The sequence below is a fragment of the Camellia sinensis genome, chromosome 1, assembly GCF_055761805.1.
Source record: "Camellia sinensis isolate YWXY chromosome 1, ASM5576180v1, whole genome shotgun sequence".
NCBI classification, from domain to species: Eukaryota; Viridiplantae; Streptophyta; class Magnoliopsida; order Ericales; family Theaceae; genus Camellia; species Camellia sinensis.
In genome coordinates this window covers 32,623,237-32,645,322 of record NC_138961.1, presented here as the reverse complement: position 1 = coordinate 32,645,322, position 22,086 = coordinate 32,623,237, and the positions used below count along the sequence as shown (strand labels likewise).

Here is a 22,086-nt window from a genome sequence, read left to right as displayed (position 1 = left end):
ACGACAATACACTAGATGCTTCATTTCTAGTTGACCTTCTTTAAATTTTGAATTAGTGTAAGCTACACGAAATTGCTTCTCAAAACGATACACCGTTAAGCAATCATACAATTTGTTACGAGACTTAAAATCTGCTTTTGTCTCATTCTCTACCTTACTTCTCAATGCATTGTCATACTGCTCAACAAATTGCTTTAAGGTTGTCTTGGAGTTCACATATCCATGAAAGAATGCATTCATACTCTCACTTCGTTGTGTAGTTGACATGCCAGCCCAAAATATGTCTTTAACATAGGCAGGAATCCACCTATATCGCTCACGGTACAATACCCCCAACCACTCGTTATCATTCAAATTGAAATTTTCAATCATTGTTTCCTAATATTCCTCAAATTCATCTTTTGTTAATGAATCATAAACTGCATTACTCAAAACAACCTTTATGGACTCATATAGCGAATATCCTCGCAATTTCTCCAGAATTATCTTCATAATATGCCATAAACACCAACGATACCGAGCCTGTGGGAAGACAATTTCTATGGCATTTTGCATAGCTCTGCATTGGTCAGTTATTATCGCTTTTGGGGGAGCATCTGACATGCAACTTAACCATTCTTTGAATAGCCAAACAAATGTCTCTATGTTCTCATTACTTAACAACGCACAACCAAACAAAATTGACTGTCCATGGTGATTAACTCCTACAAACGGAGCAAACGACATATCATATTTGTTTGTCAAATAGGTTGTGTCAAAGGAGATAATATCTCCAAATGCTTTATAGGTCGCCTTACTCCTTGCATCCGCCCAAAACAAGTTTCGCATGCGACCATCTTCATCAAGGTCAATTGCCAAATAGAAGTTCGAATTTTGTTGTTGCATTTTATGAAAATAAAATGAAACTAATTCAGCGTCTCCTACTCTAAGTCTCTATCTTCTACCATTCTGAATATAATTCCTTGCATATTGTTCATCAAACGTTAGTGCCTCATGTCCCCCTGCTTCAACAACTATGGAATGAAAATTCCTAGCCACCCCGATCCCTGCTGCATCGTTAACTTCTAGTCTTCTCTTCACCGGAGTAAGAATCCTCTTATTCATTGGAAAATGCCGTGAGTCAATCGGAATCAAATCATGAGTGTGCTCAAGCATAACTGTGGTTAACTTATATCTTCCATCTTTTTGTAGACTAGCTCTTACCCTTGCTTTACAATCAATTTTTGATGACAAACATGGTTCGAGGAGATTTACTTCTGATCTTTTTGTTCTATTCCGCGCCTGAGTACATTTAATTCCAAAGTACTTTACTTCTCCATCCCTTGTTACATTTTGTGTTCTATAAGCTATAGCAAATCCAAGCTGTTTCGCATATTTTGCATACAATGCGTACACTTCTTGCTTTGACATAAAATACATCCCCTTCTTCGGTTCTTCACCTTCACCACTCTCATTAAATTCAACATTGTTATCTTGTTCTTCAACTTCGTCACTCACATTGAATGAATTATTGTTTGAATCAATATCCGTTCTAGCTTCAAAGTAAAAGGTAAACAACTTTAAATAAGCAAAATAAGCAATATGGCAACAGAAAATTATCATTGGCAACATAAATTAAGGAGGTGAAAGTAATTATTGTGGCTCCTTTCAGATGTAGAATTCATGAAGCAAGGAGGTGAAATTAGGATTAGATAGAAAATTAAGTGAGGTCTCTGTGATTTACACTTTTAGTCTTTTGTAGATTAAAAAGGTTGGCCATGACATGATGCTTAAAAGAAAAAAACATTGGCTTCAATAGTGGCAAGAGTTACATCAAATGCCAAGAAGTCCAACTATTATGGAAATATTATGGTGACCTGGAACTTTGGTTTTATTAGCATAGTAAAATTGTTAGATGAAAAAATGGAGTTAATTTTTGAATATCTAACTAGTTTGTTACTTTTTGTTGGATTTCAGTGGAGAGCTTTGTTCGTTGCGGTATGACTTAACAGTTCCATTTGCTAGATATGTGGCCATGAATGGTATTACATCATTTAAAAGGTATCAAATAGTGAAGGTTTATCGAAAAGATAACCCATCTAAGGGAAGATACCGTGAATTCTATCAATGTGATTTTGATATTGCTGGTCAATATGAGGCAATGGGGTCAGACTTTGAGGTCATAAAGGTTATGACTGAACTGTTGGACGAGCTAAATATTGGTGATTATGAGGTACTTAGATTTTCAAATCATTCTGTTGTCTGTATTGCATTCAATTATGTTTGCACACTTAATACTTGATATGAGATTTAAATTACTACTAAAGCTAAGTCTTTTGGTCTTATATTTTCTATAATATTGTTTTAGTATTTGACCATTAAAATAGAAGTCATATTACAAAAACATGATTAAGGAATTATGTATGATATTGCATAACATATTCACCCAATGATATTTCCACACACACAACAGATTTTTGCATAACATATTCACCCAATGCTTAGAAACATATACATTCAAACAACATATTCAATGCCCAGGATATATTCAATATTCAATGCCCAGAACATATATAATTGTCAAACATATATATTCACCCAATGCCCAGAATATATTCAAAGAACATTTATTTTTATTTGTCAAATATTTCCACACACACAACAGATTTTTGCATAACATATTCACCCAATGCTTAGAAACATATACATTCAAAGACCATATTCACCGTCCAGAATATATTCAATATTCAATGCCTAGAACATATATATTTGTCAAACATATATATTCACCCAATGCCCAGAATGTATTCAAAGAAAATATTTTTGGGGCTTGTGATCCATTTCTGCTATCAATCCTTAATTACCCAATGCAAAACCCTAAATAAAAAAACAAAACCAACTGATGGGTCAAGAAGCATGAATCATAAGCAGCATGAATCATAAGTAACATAAAAATATCATAAGCAGCATGAATCAAGGAGCATCGACGACACCTTTCGGCGTACACAGCAGCAGCGACAACACTCTTTCGCACACACAGTAGCAGTGGCAGCACCCGTCGGCACTATTAGAAGCAGCAGCAGCCTCGTTGGCGGCACCCTTTCGCACACACAGCGTCGTCGGCCCTAATGGGTCTCCTCTCTCTAAGTCTCTCTACTTTGTTCTTTTTTTTTTTCTTTTTTTTTTTCAACTGAAATGTCTGAGTTTTGTATTCTAACACAGCTGATCTGTACAAAGAAATGAGGGTGGGTGTGGAAAGAACTCGGGCCAACTCAAGCCTCGATCTTTCGAGCTACAAAATGGTGCTGGGTTAAATATTATCTAATGCGGCACTATTTTATCACCAAGTTCAATTTTTAACTTTTATTGTGCCACCTTTTCTTTTTCTTTTTTTTTTCCAATTAACTTTTGCAATGCTTGCTTAAATATAAAAAATAAGTGCAAGACATGTAACCAAATTGTTCGAGACATGAGATCTCTATTTTTTGTGATTCAGTAGAGATTATTTTATTATGTGATTTTATTTGACTATGAGTTTAAAAACATATGAAATGTTAATACACTCCATGTGTGTCGTTGGTTGGCTCTCATTCTAAATTGAATGATTAAAGTTTTATTTTGGGCTAGCTAGGATGATTATTATTTTGTATCAAAATATTCATTCATCCACTCAAAAAAGGTATTGAAATCTTTTATTGAAGGTGAAATGGTTACCAATTATGATACTAATTCAGTAACATTCTTTTATTGAAGGTTTGTTATACATGTGTCATTTTAACGTGGATCAAATTATAAAATTTGCTATTTGGACTTAGATTTTAGCAAATCTTTTTAGATTCTTTGTTTATGTTACACTGATATATATAATTCATTATTTGGACTTTATTTTTGAAGTTTGCCATTTGAGATTTATAAATATTTTTACCAGTTTAATGTGTAGAAACAATTTCAACTTCTTATCTGTGAAGTTATAAATTGAAATAATATTATCATTTTGTATTAATTTATTACAATTGAATTCCATAACAGATGTGATACCAAAAAGATTGTTGATCGTGCCTTTAGGCACTGGTTATTTCTAGTTTTATATATAACGAAGTCATCATACAAAAATTATAAAATATTATTAAATTCATAAATAAAAAAAAAGAATGTAATACTACATTTTTCACATTGTACATAACAAACAACTAAAAAAAGAATCATATTGAACTTGGTATAGAAACTTATACAATAGCGGTAAGTATTGAAATTCTCTTCATAAGTAGTTGCAATAGAGAATTTTCATCACATCAATCATAAAATAATTATGTGAATTACTCTTTATTTCAAATTAAGGAGTATTACAACTATTGACATAGATTTTGCATAACCATGATATAATGGAGATTTTCCATTGTAACCAATATAATGAAAATGATTTCAGTTCCAAATATTGGTATCATCTTATATATCTTACCAATACTAGAATGTGAGTTGGTTGGTTGTATACTTGTCTATTGAGAATGTAAATTTTAACATTAATACTATGATGATTATATTTCATTACTACAAAAATAATTAAAGATCACACTTTGATAAATGAAAATATCTCACTTTTATTAGAAGTGTGATAAAAAAAAATTAGATTGATATTTTAATCCCACTTAATTTGATTGAGTGTGATAATATTTATTTTTTATTAAAAAATATTTATCATCTCATGTATTACTATTACATTAGTTTAATTGATACAAATTGCCCTATTACTCATAAATAGTACCAATGCAATAATAAAATATAAAATGACAATTAATTTTTGGAGTAATGCTAGAAATACCAATTTGGATCTCTAAATTTACTTACAATAATGTGGTAAGAGAGGTAAACTTTACACAATTGAATATATGATAAATTAAAAACTGACATATATTATGTCACATTATTGTGGATCAAATTATAAGATATTTTTTTTTCTAAATTTTAAACATTTTCCTAATTTTTAATACGCATTCATCACAACAATAATATTTCATTAATACTAAGAAAATTTAACATAAAACAATTTTTTGGAGCACTTCTTTGATAGACAATAGGAGAATCAATTCGATCCGCCTTTGGGGGTGCCATCCCCTCATAACACACCATCGAAGAATGAAAACACCCGACATCATGTATGGCTTTGTTTGGGAAGTGAGTCGATTTTTTAATTATTTTAATTTGAGATTAAAAAGTTTCGTTTGGATTGGAATAGTCTGTTTAGTAATCATTTCGTTTTCAGTTTTTAGTTTATATTTACAAAAACTTTAAAAACTGTCATAAAACTTGTTTAATAATTTTTTTGATTTATAAATAGTTGTCTCAGTTTATACATTTGAGGAAAAAATGTAAACTCCAAAAATGAGTTTACGTTGGTTTTTAAACAGAAATTAAAATTTTTGACTAACAATTTTTTTTCAATTAATTTTTTTTTTTCAATTATAATGTGTATGATTCCATTGTCATAAATAATATAAAATAAATATAAATATTTTAGGCCTGAACACATATATTTTTTAGATTATGTTTTTAAAATATTTCAAACATTTTGTTCAAACCAAACACGTTTGTAATTTATGTTTCTCAAAAAATAAACAAAAACTAGTTTATAAAATTTTTGTAAACATAAACCAAAAACGTAAACTTTACCAAATACTACCTTAGTTTTTTTGATTTTTGTGAGAGAAAAAATGAAATGATTATGGTTTAGATGTGACATTTTATCTTATTAATTTTTTTAATTTATTTTTTCTTTTTGTGACTATTTTAACCTGATAAGGGCATCTCCAACTGTTAACCAGAATTTTCATCAAATCTGAGTCAAAAAAAAAGAGACAAATTCCTTCTACTTGATATCGCCTGTTCCAACGGAGGAATTTGACTTTTTATCAAACCACCAATCGATTGAGGAGATGACTGGCCTGTCGACCGGCCGGTCGACTAGTCAATGCAAAAAATAAAAAAACAACAGTTGAATTTCATTACACTTGGGCAGATCAAAGCTATCGTTAAAATGTAATTAAGAAAAATGAAAATCCCAAAGCTTAAACCAGAAGCATGTTCATCGATGCAACGCCACAAAATTAAAATAAAATAAAGCCTAAAGCATACGTAGATGCAGGAACAGAAATGGGAATCACAGGCAAAATTTCCACGACTTAAACGAAAAGGAATTGCTCGGTATACGTTTATACTATGTGAAAACGATAAGATGAGTCTGAAACCTCCGGATTTGAACCTCATAAGAGGGATGACAGCAAAGTTCCATTACCAATTCCAAAACTTTGGGAAAGAATGGCTCATAATATGAGGAAAACCGAAGTGTTCTAATCTTCGAGCTCAATAATCTATGACTCCTGGGTGGTTTGGGTAAGACAACACATGCTCAGATTGTGGACTGGGACACACTGTCTTACATTCACACACGTACACATACACATACATACATACTCTGCTTTATAATTGTAATGCAAAAAGCTAAATGATGATGGCGAAGAAACCAGAGCAACTACCGTGTTGCTGAAGTCTCTTTTGGAGTCAATTTCACATTAACTCGGAAAATGGTTTGGATAACCAAATATACGAAGTGAATCACCACTTGGCAAAGAATGCATTTCTGCCCGGACACACCTTAATCGGTGTCTGGAGCCCATCTCAATTTAGGCCCAAAATTAGCCAAGAGTCATGATTTCACAAACCATTTTACCAACATTGTGATACCTATTTTTGTGGGAATTGTTCAAGGAAGAAGACGATTGGGGGAACATCCGTCTGAACGTCCAGCCGGTCGTCCAGTGGGTCCCATCCTCAACGGTCATACACAGTAAAACGATGAAAGGTGCCCAAATTCTCAGTTTGGTGAAACATTTGCTATTTTCTCAATTTGATACAAGTTTGGTAAAACCATTGGAGTACAAACATAAATATTTTTTCATCAAATTTGAATTTGATGATGGATCTGATAAAACATTGGAGATGGCCTAACCCCATACCAAATGTGGGCTATGAAATTCGGACTGTTGTTGTGAGAAGAGGTTGCTAGTGATGAGCAATGTGGTCTGAGGGGAGCAAAAAGTAAAAAAAAAAAAATTATTTTCTAAACAAGTGGAATAAAAAAAATTATTTGTAAGAGTTTAATAAAATTTCTAAATTATTTATAATTTTTTTTTTCAAATAAAAACAAACACAAACTGGTTTCTGTGTATATGTTTTAAAATATAAGCCTTACCAAATTATAAATGAAATACCTTAAGAATATAATAACATTTATTTTTGGGTAAATTACATTTACCTCCCCTGAGATTTCTGACAAATACAGGGACCTCCCCTGTGGTTTGAATAATTACAGTGACTTCCCCTACTTTACCTGACAATATATACAAACCACCCTTCTGTTAACTAGTCGTTAGACAGGTGATGAAAATTTCTTACATCAGCATATTATGGTGACTGAATACCAAAATTACCCTTTGTTCCTTGTAACCAAACAACCCACAACATCACAAATAAACATTGCTCTTCTTCCTTTCCCTCCTCTCCCGCTCCTCCACTGGTAGTATTACTGCCATCACCTCTCTCTCTCTCTCTCTCTCTCTCTAATCCTTACCACTTCCATCTCCTTATTATCCATTCCAAACACAACATTAAATATATACAAAAATTGTAAGAACTAGTAGACTTCATAATAGCATGATTTGTCTCTGCGCAGAAGTAACAATTCATAATATTTGGGAACTATAATGTGCAGGAAACAGAAACAACTAGAATGGCCTTAGCATATACATACAAATTTGTAAATTCATATTATTAGGCCATCCAGATTTAACATGAAAAAAAAAATAAACTAAATTAATTTAAAAAAAATCAAATCAAATCCAAGAATGCATGCTATACAGGCAATAAAAGTAAAATTCAAATAAAATGCTTCTCAAACAGATTCATTGTTCAAAGATTAGAAATAACCCAATAGATTTCAAAGAACTATGGTCCATATCTACCGTAACCCAATAATGAAATTGGGTTTCAGTTGGTCTAGATTTTGGCATCTATAATGTATTGTGAACCATCATGCCAGAGAAAATGAAAATTAATGAAAAAGAATCCAAAAGAATAAAGCCAATCATGTTCAATTCCTTTTTCATTACAAGCAACAATAAATAAAGCTCATAAATCTGTTCTATTGTAACAATGGAACTGTATGGATTAAACAAAAATCAATGGTTGAGAAGGCAAGAGAAGAAAAAAGTATGGTTTAAACAAAAATCAATGAAATCTGGTTTCAAAGAAGAAAAAAGTAATAGAAAGCCAGTTAGCAAGATTGATGAACTTTTGCATCTATCAATCACTACCAGAATGCTTGATGTGCAAAACTTATGTTTCATGTTTCTTCAACACCATCCCAATCTTAGGCCCACCATTGCCATCCTTGCAATCAAAAAGAGATAATGCTCCATTTTTATCAATTGATGCCATCTTCCTCATTTCATTCTCCCGTCGTTCGTCCTCCTTCTCTCTTCCTCTCCTTCCTCTTTTTTTTCTTCTTCCGATCGTGACCAAGATCGCAACCAACTATCACAAACCCAGATCGGTCAATGCTGTTGCCATCATCGGTCAACCTAGATCGGTCAGCGACGGACGGCGGAAAGGGAGTGGAAGAAGAAGAAGATGAGGAGAAGGAAAGACGGCAGTGGCAGACGGTGGAAAGAAGGGGCACTGGTGAAGAAGAGCTTTTCTCTCTCTCTCTCTCTCCCACTCTCTCTCTCTCTCTTATTTCTTCAGAGGGTTTAGATTGGTCAATGGAGGAAGGGAAAAGATCAATATAAATTTTGGGTTAAAAAAATATTAAAGGGTATTTTTATCTTTTTGTGCTCAAGTGAAAGGGTAATATGGTTATTTTATATAAGCAAATAACGTCGTTTGAGCAAAATTGACGGATTGGAGGAATCTTGGTATTGTCAGGTAAAGTAGGGGAGGTTACTGTAATTATTCAAACTACATGGGAGGTTCCTGTATTTGTCAGAAACCTCAGGGGAGGTAAATGTAATTTACCCTTTATTTTTATATTAAATTTTCAGTTTATTTATTTCTCCAGAAACATAGAATTATCTAATTTAGAATTCGATGTTTCAATATTTATTCTGTTTATTTTAAAAATTTGTAGATTTTAATCTAATTAGTTTCTCGAAAAATGCGTTGGACCCCCAGTGGGGTGCTGGGGGTCCTTGTTGATTGGCTGGAAAACAATTTTTTTTGTTTTTGGACTTCAGCCATTGGCAATGTGCCATGTGGCACTAGGGAGTGCTGGGGGTACTTAGTCACTGGGTGTCTCCAGCATCACTCTTAGTTTCCCCAAACATATGAGCAATCTAATTAGAAAATAAAGAAAAGAAAGAAACAGATAAAAAAATAAAAATAAAAAAATAGTTAGATGACGGAATGTGATGATCAAACCTGACCTCATTTTGATCTGAATACGGGTCTAAATATCGGGTAACCCGAATCCGATAAATCTCACAAGGGCGCCCATTTTCATAGCAATTCCCTTTTTGAATTTCCGCCCCATTTTCTCTCTCTCTAAAGAGTGGTGGGTAGGGTTTCAATTTCAAACATCAAATTCACAAACTGAATTGGAATGATCCAAACACTCTCTCACCTTTCTTTCTATAATTCTCTTCTCCAATAATCTTCTTCGTTTCCACAAATCTCCAGATTTTATTATCTTCGTCGAGAATTCAAATTCCCTCTGATTTACTGTAACTAAAATCTCTCTTTCTCTCTGTAGAACCCACACAAAAACTCACTTTCTCTCTCTAAATCAGAAAGCCAGAGAGGGATGATGAACTTCGCGGATCCATCGACGGCGCTCTTGGCGGCTGCCGGCGGCGACACCGTGAAGCTCTTCGACGTCTCCGTTCAGCCCGACGATCCCTGTACATTGAGCTACACTCCTTCACCTGGTTTTCAAGTCAATTCTGTCAAGTGGAACCACACCAGTCAGTATTTCTCACTCACTCTTTCTCTTCACTTCACTTGATTTGATTATTTTTTTCATTATTGAGTTTGAATTCATTGTAATAATGGGGTTGATTGATTTGGATGTTGAATTTGGGATGCCACTGTTGTAGATTTGGTCTTGGCGAGTGCCGGAGACGATAAGAAGATTTCCTTGTGGCGGAAAAATGGGCAGAGCATGGGGACAATTCCAGTGGCCGGCACTGATAGTGGCGACAACATTGAGGTAATTCTATGAATTGACAACATTTTAGGATCTCATTCATGTATTTATTGAATTTTATGCGAATGTTTGGCTTTATTATGGATAATTAGGGTGAAGAGAAGTAAAAATTTTGAAAATTTGTATCTTATTATAAGTGTAGTATTAGTAAACTTACTGACAACCACATATGAATACTTGATAATGTTAGTTTTACTAAAATTAAGACCCATAACAATCATACAGCTCATGCCCAACATATATGGAATTGAAACTACCAAATATTCTTGAATCCTATCTAAAACATAAATGAAACCAAGCAGAAGCATTCTAACTGAAAACAAATCTAATTTAAGACCTGGTTATGTCCTTTTCCTTGTTACTTGTTAATTATCTTTAACTTCTTTGTTCTGTGGTCTGCATCAAATTCTTGGTTTTTTTCATTGGAAGTTTGAAACTTATTGTTACATCTTGCCCTCCTATAAAGATTGTTAAAATCGGGATCCCAAGTAGGATCGTTGGGAGAGATTAACGGTTCGGATTGTAGAATCGGATCGAAAATTCCTACTTTGAATGCAAAATAAAATGAAAAATTATTGATAATCATAATCTTTATTACATAATTTTAAAAAGATTAAAGAAAATTGATAAATTTGATATAATGTATATTCTATGTTAACATAAATTAGAGGAGATATTTGAAAAATGAGTTTATATTCAAATTTTTTATATAAATATACACATATATATAAGAAATAAATAGTAACAAAAAAAAATGGTAGGATCGGGATTGAAGTAGAATCGGGGTTGTATGCGATTCTACATCATTTTATGACTAGGATCGTAGTGACTTTAAGATCCTACTAAATTTAAAATCCTTGCGTGATCCAGATTGTTTTGGCCTAATTGAGATCGTAGAATCGTAAGATCTTACGATCCAGATCAGGATTCTGATAATCAACTTTTGTTGGCGGGAACCTAGTGCTTTGGGTCACCCTTTTTTATAGGTTCTGTGGTCTAGTCTACTCTATTCTGTTTGTGTTTTGATTGTTTTTGGGGGATTTTTTTTTTTTTTTTGTTTTTTTACAGGAATCTATTGCAGCTATTAGCTTTGGCAACAAGGGATCTAGATACTTATGTTCCGGGGGAAGTGGTCAAGTTGTAAGAATATGGGATTTGCAGAAGAAGCGCTGTATCAAATGGTTAAGAGGTCATACGGATACAATAACAGGTGCGATGTACAATTGCAAAGATGAGCACTTGGCTTCCATCAGTCTTAGTGGGGGTCTTATTCTTCACAATCTTGCTTCTGGTGCAAGGGCTGCTGAACTCAAGGATCCTAACAATCAGGTTGTTATTTGGCTCCAATTTTTGTCTGAAAGACTATTAGCACCTTGGTTTTTTTTTTTCTTGTGTTTGTAATTTATATTATTGTTTCTTTGTATTCTAAATGTTTGTGTGATAATTATTGTGACTAGGTACTGAGAGTACTTGATTATTCTCGGATCAGCCGGCATCTTTTGGTCACAGCTGGTGATGATGGATCCGTACATCTGTGGGATACAACTGGTCGCAGTCCAAAGGTATGCTATAAAATGTTATATTGTTTTAAGCTGCAGAAACCTGATATAACCTGATAAGCTGGTTTTGTTAATGGGACTTCCTCATGTGTTTAGCTATTTATAATTTTTAGGGCCTTTAGACAGTTTGAAACTGTGGGATTCTCAAAATTCCTGCCGCTTTCAAGTTTGTCTAGTGATTTCCATTCAACTACTTAAAACCTAAAATGAATTGGAAGCCGATGCATGTAGTCTAGGGACAACATTAAGCAACACACAGATTGACTTGTCTCTCTTTAGCGAAATTATGGCTCTTCTGTTTATCTTTTGGTGCAATTGTATTATTTTTAAATGGAATGACAGGAGAATTTTTAACCATTTGTTGAGTGGTCCAAGATGCATGGTCCAAGATGTTTATTGATAGCTGTCTCAGTGCAGATGCATTGGTTCAATTTGTGAAACTGAATTACCAACTTTTAAGTTTTAAATTTACTACACTTTGTCATAAATTTTGACCAGAGCTTTGTTTCTAGTTTTATGATGTACTTGTCAAAAGATGTTTTCAGTTCTCAATTGGCTATCTTTTTGCACTTTGCAGGTTTCTTGGTTGAAGCAGCACTCTGCACCAACTGCTGGTGTTAGTTTCTCACCGTCAAATGACAAGGTCTCTTATTTATAATATTACTTTGATTTGTTTCATGTTTGTATGGTAAATGGAACCCACACTGTAAATTGTCTGTGGATGATGAAGTTTCTTAGGGACAAATTTGGCCATATCATTCTGATCATATCTTTTACTCACGTGGCATAAGTGCAGGTAATTGCTAGTGTTGGCCTTGATAAAAAGTTATACACTTTTGACTCAGGGAGTAGGAAACTCGCATCTTGCATTTCTTATGATGCACCTTTCTCTTCATTGGCATTCAGAGATGATGGCTGGATACTGGTTGCTGGAACAAGCAATGGGCGAGTGGTGTTCTATGATGTTCGTGGAAAACCACAACCTTTGGTTGAACTTCATGCATATGGCAATTCTGAGGTCAATTTCCTTTCTTCAATCTGTTATTTAGATAGAGAGATCTAAGTTTAGAGTCCTATATATGCTTGGCATATACTTGCATGATATAGCTTATGAATGTGTGTGAGAAATTTCATTTTTCTTCAGGTAATATGTATTTTTCCATAAATTCTAGAGATCCAATGAGCTATTCATTCATTCAGAAGAGATAGAGTGTTTTTTAAATGAGCTCAACAATATCTAATGTTAATGAGGTATTGAGAGGATGCTCTTTATAACTGCTATTTACTTGTGTTGCCCTCAATTGATAGTGTTTTTAAAATGAGCTCAACAATATCTAATGTTAATGAGGTATTGAGAGGATGCTCTTTATAACTGCTATTTACACGTGTTGCCCTCAATTTTTCAGTTGAGGTGATTCAATGGCCTCTTCTAGGATGACTTTTGAATGAAGCTAACTAGCACCATCAATAGAGGTGATTCAATGGATGTGTGCCTCTTCTAGTAGATGTTTTATGGGGGCGGGGGGAAAGAAGAGGAAATAGTTATTAACGTTGCAAAACACGCTCATTTCATGGGAAGTTATATAATGATGTTTGTCAATGGTCCATCCAAGATTGTCGCCTCTTAATTTTAGTTTAGATTGACATCACGGTCAACTGATTAACGAGTCTTACCATAAATTACACTTATTATCCTCATGTTTATCATTGACAACGCATTATGAATTTCAGCGGGCCGTAAAAGTATGTTCTGGCAAAGTTCAAACATTACTTTTGGTTTGTATTTATAATAAAGGTCAATGAAGCACAGGTATTAAGTTTCATTATGGTTATTAATGATTATGTATTATGATTTTCATCAGGCCGTCACAAGCCTTTGCTGGCAAAGATCAAAACCAGTTTTGGTAAATGAAAACAACTGCACAGCTGAGACTGCTCTTCTGGGAGGTGCTGTTGAAGATTCAATCCTTATGCCCGATCCACTCCCTTCTGTGACATCATCAAGCCTTTCAACTTCTATAACAACAGCTGGTTCTCGAAACCCTGGTCGTTCAGGCCCTTCTGTAGAGTCATCTTCCATGTTAGCAACCAGTAGTGGATTTATGTTAAGCTCGCTTCATTCATCTACAACAGAAGAAACACCACTTAGAAGCACTTTGTGGACTGGTGGAAATTTGACGAGATTACATGCGCCTCGTAATTATAATTTCAAGGATGATATGGAAGTGTTTTCCCCACTTGTGGAAGTCCAACCTATTACACCATCGCTTGATAAACTTTGGGATCAGCATGAGGGTGCAAAAAAAGATCATCTTCGAGTTGATAAGAAACCTTCTTTGCTCTTTCCTTCATCTAATAGGAGATTTCCTCTTTCAGAGGAAGGAGGTGGCAGTGATCATCCAATTTTTGACTGGAAACCTAGTTCAACTTCCAAACAGGTTTACTTTTTGCCCCTCTCTAATTCCCTTTCAATTTTATTGAATCACTTGTTTGCTGCCTGATATTACTAATTTAGATTGAGAGCATTAATTACTCATCATTTAAATAATTCTGTATATCTTTCCAATTTATCAAAAAAAAAAATTCTGTATACCTTTCCACTTGAGGATCAAAATTGACCTTTCAGTCCATGATGCCCCTAACATCATATTGAGATGGGAAGTGAACTGTTTGGCTATAAGTATTTCATTTTCTTTTTGTATTGTTTTGGTTTTCCCTCTGTCCTTGTAGGTGAATACAGTCCATTGTTTGGGTAATTACTCCATCTTACATATGAGTTTTACTCCATTTGTGTCTGGCCCATTTTATATCGCAGAATTGTAAAATTCAAAAAGTTTAATCATCACTTTTCCTTATTACCCTGCTTAAAATTTAATATTTGAATACAATCCCATTTTAAAATTCCCAACAATTATTCAAATGGGACAAAGAGCCCTTTCCCCTAATATTTTCATTTATGGTGACTGTATCACTCTTGCTTATGATGTATCTATTCCTTATTGTTGCATCTATCGGTCTTGGTGCCATTTTAGCCTATTCTGTTCCAACTTATCTTCAATTGGTGCCACACTTACCATTTCACGAATATATTCATTTCTAATTATCTTTCCTAATCTTAGCATGCGTAAATCTAAGCATTCTCATTTCAGTTTTGTTGGTATTCGTTGATCATCTAATATACCAGACACATCTCCAATTGAGCAAATTTACTTTGATTCTATGGATCAAATCGTATCCAACCTCACCATTCTTATTAATAATTGAACCTAGGTACTGAACATGTTCACTATTTGTCATCCCTTGGTTTTCAATCTCCACTTTTCATTTATTTCTACTTTTACTGTCACTAAAATTACATTTCATATATTCATTTTTATTTCTACTAATTTAAACCTTTTTGGTTTGAGTGCTTCTCTCCAGGCTTCTAGTTTAGTGTTAATTCCTTCTTTAGTTTCATCCAAGAAAAACCATGGTTTTATACTTCTTCTTTAAAGCATAGCATACAAGCAAAGTAGGTGTATGCATGCAATGAATGCCTCAAAAAATATATATATATAATAATAATAACTCAAGATTAAAGGAAAATACCTCGAAAATACCCCCACAGTATTTATTTATTTGCTGCAATGCTTTTGCCAGAACAATTTAATCAAAATATATATATATATATCCAAACTCGTATAAATTGAGTTTTGTGATTCCTATCATGAATGAAACATGGTTATAAGGTCAAGTAACCTTTAAAAATGAGACACAATAAAAAGTTATCTTTTAAAGATCACACCCAATCTCTTCATATATTGTCGCTTTATGCAGGATGACGCCCATTCTTTTCCACAGTTGGGATCCACTCCTAGTGCATCTTCCAAGAGCGATGACTATTCATCTATCACTCCTCCAGAAGCTTGGGGTGGCGAGAGATTGTCTGATAAATTCACCCACCATCGCCAATCGGTAATTTCGCCATCTCGATTTGCAATGATGACATCTAGTAGTCTGATGTCAGGATCAATGTTTTCTGTATCGCAAGACCTTACTTCTTCAACTAGCCAGACAAGTATGAGTTACCTAACAAGTACAAACCTGATCTCGGCAAATTTACGCAACAGGGACAACTCCTCCAATCAAGAGTCTTCACTGGGATTTCCAGAGCATATCCCCTTCAGTTCTATGTCCCTTTCTCTAGGGACAAAAAGTACTACTTCAGGGCAGTCTAACCTTGATTCTCTGGGGTCAGCATTAAACCACCCTCGAAAATTTACCACTTATGCTGAAAGGATGAGTACTAATCTGGCCTTTAGTGATGGAACATCCCTCTCGGTGGGTTCACCAAAAACAAAGAAAACAGGAGCTGAAACGAGAGAAGAACTTTTGAATAGCTTGTTATCAAGGACGGACACATTATCTGCTACAGAACAAAGGACTCTTCCATATGCGAATGTAAGATCACCATCATGGATTTATCTATTTTCTTGTTTGTACAATTTTCCTGTACCTCCATCTATTAAATTTAGGTGTGAACTTGACTTACATTTTGTGAGCTTAAATTTAGGTTTATTCCTGGAACTGTGAGGTAGACTTACACTTTGTGATAATTCAACATCTTGACCTTTCACCCAGATTTCTTAAAGCTAGCGTCGTTTTTTGTTAAAATAGAATGGTCATTGACCTGTAGTATTGTAACAGGGAGGAGTTTCACAACCCCCGAGAATCCCATCTCAACCTGACACACAGCAGGGGTCCTCTTTTACACTTCAGCTGTTTCAACGCACTCTTGAAGAAACTCTTGGTTCCTTCCAGAAGTCCATTCATGAAGATATGAGGAACCTCCATATTGAAATTTTAAGGCAGTTTCATATGCAGGAGGTATATATATATATCTAATATTCAAGTTCATTCCTTTGCTTTTGTTGTTCTTTATCTAGCTTCCACTCACTGTATCACTCTACAGATGGAAATGTCTAGTGTGATGAGCTCAATCCTGGAAAATCAAGCTGAGATTATGAAAGAAGTTCAGTCACTTCGTAAAGAAACTCAGCAGCTTCGGCAATTACTTTAACCATTGGCAGAGACTTCACTGGTTTTCTTTCACTTTTCATTTACGGTGGCTGGTTTTGGATCTCACAGTTGTTTTCACTTTCCACATCTGCATTGACTTGTGTGGATTTATCCTTAATGAGGGGGGAAAAGAGATGCTAGAAAGAAAAAAGCTAAAAAAGAAAGAAAAAGAAATGGTCTTTATTTTTTTAACATGTATAGATGTGATTGATTCAGCTTGAATGAGGGCTTTGCTTCGGAAAAGCATTTGTTAAACGTTTTGTCAATGTTATTTGTAAATCTTGTATTCATCATTCCTGTGGTTTTTAGTGTTTTGTGGTTTATTTTTCATTCTTGTGGAAGTTCCCATACTAGAGGATATTAACAACTGATTATTGTTATTGTTATTTTTTTTCAGATCCATATAATCTCCGTCTGTTCAATCTTCTCACTTCTTTTGGCAGGAACAAACAGGTTCAAATTTGCTTCCAGGTCATTTTCGCCTGAGATCAGTACCCAAGAAAACCCCAATTGCAGAAGGTATGAACTCCTATCTTATGTAGTACGAGCACAAAGTTGAGATGCATTTGTTTCATATTAAAGCATTTACAGAATTTTCCTTATAATTTACAGAAAAAACCTAACATAAATTGATTAAACCATTGTGGTACATAACATATCAAGTTTAAGCAACCCTCTACATGATGAAGGTTGAAGGAATATCAGCTTGGTTCCTTGACAACCCATAAATTCGTTTCTTTGTAGGAGTGACCAACCCTCAACACTTTTACACTCTTTGTATTTTTTTGACATTTTGTACAATAGAAAAATAAATGAAAAACGTTTTCTATTGTCAACATTTACCAATCTACCACCACCACCACACAAACCACCATTGCTGCTGCAGCTGCTACTACCATCACCCCACGACCGCCGCTACTACCACACCATGATCACCTCTGCCACAACCATGAGGACATCATTTTTTGGGTTACGACCAAGTAGAAGAAAATGTTTTATGAGGAAGATATTTTCTTTTTTTGATCGGCAAGAGGAAGATATTTCCTTGAAAATCTCGTGTAAAAAGTTTTTTTTTTTTTTTTTTTCTTCTAGGAAACAGTTCATATGGAAACAGAGTTGTAACAATATTATGATTACATTTGATTTAAATTGCTTTAAGCATCATCACTTCACTTCATTTTTTCACATCACAACCCCATGAAGTAGAAAAATCTCAAGCCATTGAACCCTGTCCCATTGCCTGACTAGCAGTCACCCCCAATCACATTTCTCTGCACACTCTTGTACTTGTATCTCTTTGCTACCAACACGTACATACACAAATTCAGACCACTCAAAACCACCAACAACCAGTAGAAATTGTCCAAACGACTCTTATTCAAGTCCTTCCCGAACCAACTAGTTCCACCCTTCTTGGTCACATGGTCCACAACACTTATCAGAAAGCTGCTCAAGAAGTTCCCGAGTCCGATCACACTCAGATACAAAGCTATCCCAAAACTTCTCATTGAATCTGGAACTTGATCGTAGAAGTACTCTTGTAGGCCAACAAGTGTAAACACATCTCCAATCCCAAAAATGATGAACTGAGGAGCTAACCAGAACACGCTCATAGACAGATAACCGACTCTCTCTACTCTGACGATCTCTCTCTCTACTTCTCTTAGCCTCTTTCGTTCCACTAATGCCGCTATAGTCATGGCTATAACTGGGAATACCATGCCAATGCCGATCCTCTGGAGGATTCTGATGCCTTGTTCGTTGCCGGTGGCTTTCCTGAGTGCTGGAACAAGGATCTTCTCATAGGCTGTGATGCAGATTATCATTCCGATCGCGGAGAGTGTGTGAATGGAGGCAGGTGGGATCACAAAATTGTTCCCGATGTTTCGGTTCATCGTGCTGCTTTGTTTGACAAAGAAAGTTGAGGTTTGTGCCATACATAAACCGAATGTCAGCGAAGTTAGCCATATGGGAATGATGTTTATGATGAGCTTTGTCTCCTCGACTTTGGTCACTGTTGCTAGTCTCCATGGATTTGGTTGTTTATCTGCTAGTAAATCCTCATTGCCTTCAATTACTGCAGCTTTGTCAAGAAAACTGTAGATAGAAAATGCATTAGGATTGATTCACAGAACTGTAAAAAACAAAAGAATCAAAAGATGATATGTGACTGCATCATTTTTAAGATATATATACCTGAGATTGTTTGTATGACATAGTAGCCTCCCTTGGGCCTTCTGTGACTTTGCAACTTCATACAACAAAGCAGGGTTAGAGGGACACTCTACATTTCTCTTCCTCACTGCCACAACCAAAACCTGTAACATCGGCGTCAATGGACTCCCCTCCGGCACTCTGTACCGATAAAACCTTCTTCCCCAGTAAAAAATAATGATTGTGATTGCCATTGTAACAGTGAGAATGAGATTGGCAACACCCCAACCCACAAAATCTTGCACGTAGACGATCAGTGTGACACCGAGCAAGAGCCCACAACAGAGAGCAAAGTTCCACCAATTGAAGTAAGACATCTTTTGCTTCCTCTCTTCTGGGTGATCATCATCAAATTGGTCAGCTCCGAAGCTTTCCAGGCAGGGTTTGTGGCCTCCAGTTCCCAGGGAGATGAGGTACATGGCTAGAAAGAAAACCACTTCATGGGTTTTTGTGGGGTGAGTGCATATGCCTGGGTGGTGGCATGGCTTTAGGCTTGGGATGAATTGAGCCATTGTCAAGAGGCTTAAGCCCTGGATCCAGAGGCAATTTTATACATGTTTCACTGGCAGCTAACATTATGCATCAAATCATTTGGGTAAAAAAAAAAAAATTAGCGAATTGTTTTTGAAAACTATTTTTGAGAATTTTTAATTTTATTTTTGGAGATAACCAACCTTTAAAGAAACGCTAATGAAAAATGAAAATGAAAAGGCGACCTAATATGCAAATAAAACTATATAAAGCAAGATTGTGTGCTTAATGACATAGATAGAAGGGGTGACAAAAATTAAAACCAAGGCCTTTTTGAACCAGAGCATAAGCTATTAAAAAATGAGTTTAACAACATATATTAAGCTGACATTAAATTTTTTTTTTGTGCATGAAATCTGGTTTGTAGCATTGTACAAGGAGTAAAAAATACAAATAAATTATTTATATAGAATAATGTGACTAAGTTGTGAGCATATCATTTTAACATAAAGGACCCATCAAGTTGCCTTACAATTACAAAATATATATACTTATATTGTATAAAATTTCTAAAAAAATAGAATTTTTCATGTCAACTTAGTTCAGTTTTATTTATTTATTTATTTTTAAAATCACATCCAGTTCAAGCCCCATTTTAGATAGGGTCGAAGAGGGGTAGATCAAGCACAGATTTAACATTTGATATAATTTACATAAAATTACTGTCCTCATTCAAACTTATACTTTACAACACCATAACCATAATAACCGTTGCTCAATCATGTCAATCAGGCAAATCAAGCCACTAACATATTCAAACCTATAATCACAAGCTTAATAAATAGGAATTTTCTAATTAAAAATAAAGTGATCATCATAACATTATTAGATAGAAGATGAGAGAGAGAAGTACCTTAAGATAGAGGATGGAAGAGAGCAAGACCATGGGGAATCGACCGGCGTAGGCATCAGCAAGGAAGCCACCAAGTAAAGGCATGATGGTAGTGACTCCAGACCAGTAGTTCACATTTTTTGCAGCTGTTTTAAGGTCTTGATGCATCACTCTGGTCAAGTATGATATCAGATTTGTTGCTATTCCAAAGTAGCTCAGCCTCTCACTAAACTCAATTGCTATATATACAAGTAACCAGATTAAACTATCAGAAAACAATTATCAAGAAAGAAATTTAAGGTCATTTTTGTAAATACAAATAATTTTCGTTTCAAATTAATTGAACTACATAGTTTTGTGTGAATTTTTTTTTTGCTCAAAAAACATGTTTTGTATTATTAGCAATAATGCTAGAAATATAAAAAATTACAGAAAAATACAGACAGTAAGTGGAGTGTGTTAAATTATCATCTTCGTCCGGCTGCAATGAAGCTGATGATAATGCTAGAATGACTTTGATCAAGAAGTAGAAACACTTTTCTCTAACTTCTAATTAAACTGCTTGTTAATCTATCGAAGTAATCTAATCAACTTCTATTCTTAAAACTCTCTTTGTCATCCACACATGCGTATATTTTTGTATATACAGAAATTTTGCACGCGTGCATGCTCATGCACCCAATACAATAATAAATACTCCTAAAAAAATAAACAAACTTGGTAATATGAACTTACTAATTAAAATGCATGAACTATACTTGATTTGATGAAACAAACTTGGAAATATGAGTTAAAACAATGATTAATTTACATATGATGAAGAGCGAAGCTTTCCAGACGCCTGTAGAAGCGCGGAGAGGAGCTCTTCCTCTATGATCCAAAGATGAATCATGCACCCACTTCTCCTGCTCATCATCTTCTCTACTTTCACCTCTGCTTTTCTTCTTAATCACTTCTTGTTCCATCTTTCTTATAAACTAAGACTTATGGTTCCTAATTAACCTAACTTACCAACTAACTCAGCAAAGAAACAAAGAGGGTTTCAAGAGGAAGACTCTTTTTGCTTTGTTGTTGATGGGGTGTGAATGCAAAAACTTGCAGTGCTTTTTATAGTGTGAAGCATCTAAACTAGTACTGCTGTTTGTTTGTGTGACAGCTGAGCAGGTGACAACTCTCTACGTAGTGACGAAAGAGATAGAAAAGAAAAAAAAAAAAACAAAGGAAAGCCATTTTGGGTGAATAGATAGGTATGAGTTTGTGAGTGAAAAAAAAATTGATGTTCAATTTTCTCTGATTATTAAGGTGTCCCTTTAGTGTGTAAAAGTTTTAGGAATTAAATTGTTTTGGATAAACTTCTCTTCAGTTGGGTTTTTCAATTGAGGTATGTTGTTGAGTTTCTATGGCCTTACCACAAAATGCATATTGATAATTCGAATTGTTTAATGTGTAGGATTCGTCGAATACCAATAATTACTTGATCAAAATACATTTATGCCAACAATTTATTTTTAAAATCATAGTTACCGTTGACACAATTTTGATCTGATCAAGTGGCTATTGATATCCTATCAATGTGATTTTTTACAACTATGAAGAACTCGACGAGTCCTATACGTTGAATAGTTCGAATCATCAATGTGAGTTCCGTGGTGGGTCTATAG

General features: G+C 34.6%; 3 protein-coding genes and 2 pseudogenes across 3 annotated transcripts; 2 read left to right on the top strand and 3 right to left on the bottom strand.

Annotated features, from left to right (window-relative positions):
* Nucleotides 1-378: 378 nt before the first annotated feature.
* Nucleotides 379-885, bottom strand: LOC145790028 (protein FAR1-RELATED SEQUENCE 8 pseudogene; annotated as a pseudogene).
* Nucleotides 886-933: 48 nt separating this feature from the next.
* LOC145790022 (protein FAR1-RELATED SEQUENCE 5-like) lies at nucleotides 934-1,602 on the bottom strand. Its single transcript, XM_082867858.1, has one exon. It carries the CDS (start codon nucleotides 1,600-1,602, stop codon nucleotides 934-936), a length of 669 nt encoding a protein of 222 aa, XP_082723984.1.
* A 235-nt stretch (nucleotides 1,603-1,837) lies between these two features.
* On the top strand, nucleotides 1,838-2,281 carry LOC145790002 (histidine--tRNA ligase, cytoplasmic pseudogene; annotated as a pseudogene).
* A 7,249-nt stretch (nucleotides 2,282-9,530) lies between these two features.
* NEDD1 (Transducin/WD40 repeat-like superfamily protein) lies at nucleotides 9,531-17,178 on the top strand. Its single transcript, XM_028241050.2, has 10 exons — nucleotides 9,531-9,989; nucleotides 10,122-10,234; nucleotides 11,300-11,560; nucleotides 11,689-11,793; nucleotides 12,368-12,433; nucleotides 12,587-12,808; nucleotides 13,653-14,228; nucleotides 15,607-16,230; nucleotides 16,477-16,656; nucleotides 16,742-17,178. Exons 1-10 carry the CDS (start codon nucleotides 9,830-9,832, stop codon nucleotides 16,847-16,849), a joined length of 2,415 nt encoding a protein of 804 aa, XP_028096851.2. The 5' UTR covers nucleotides 9,531-9,829; the 3' UTR covers nucleotides 16,850-17,178.
* Nucleotides 17,179-17,453: 275 nt separating this feature from the next.
* Nucleotides 17,454-21,707, bottom strand: LOC114296733 (protein NRT1/ PTR FAMILY 5.6). The gene is made up of 4 exons (XM_028241063.2): nucleotides 21,237-21,707; nucleotides 20,447-20,664; nucleotides 19,045-19,592; nucleotides 17,454-18,945 (listed from the first exon to the last, which is right to left on the bottom strand). The coding sequence occupies exons 1-4, from the start codon at nucleotides 21,388-21,390 to the stop codon at nucleotides 18,093-18,095; spliced, it is 1,773 nt and encodes a 590-aa protein (XP_028096864.2). The 5' UTR covers nucleotides 21,391-21,707; the 3' UTR covers nucleotides 17,454-18,092.
* Between the last annotated feature and the right edge of the window lie 379 nt (nucleotides 21,708-22,086).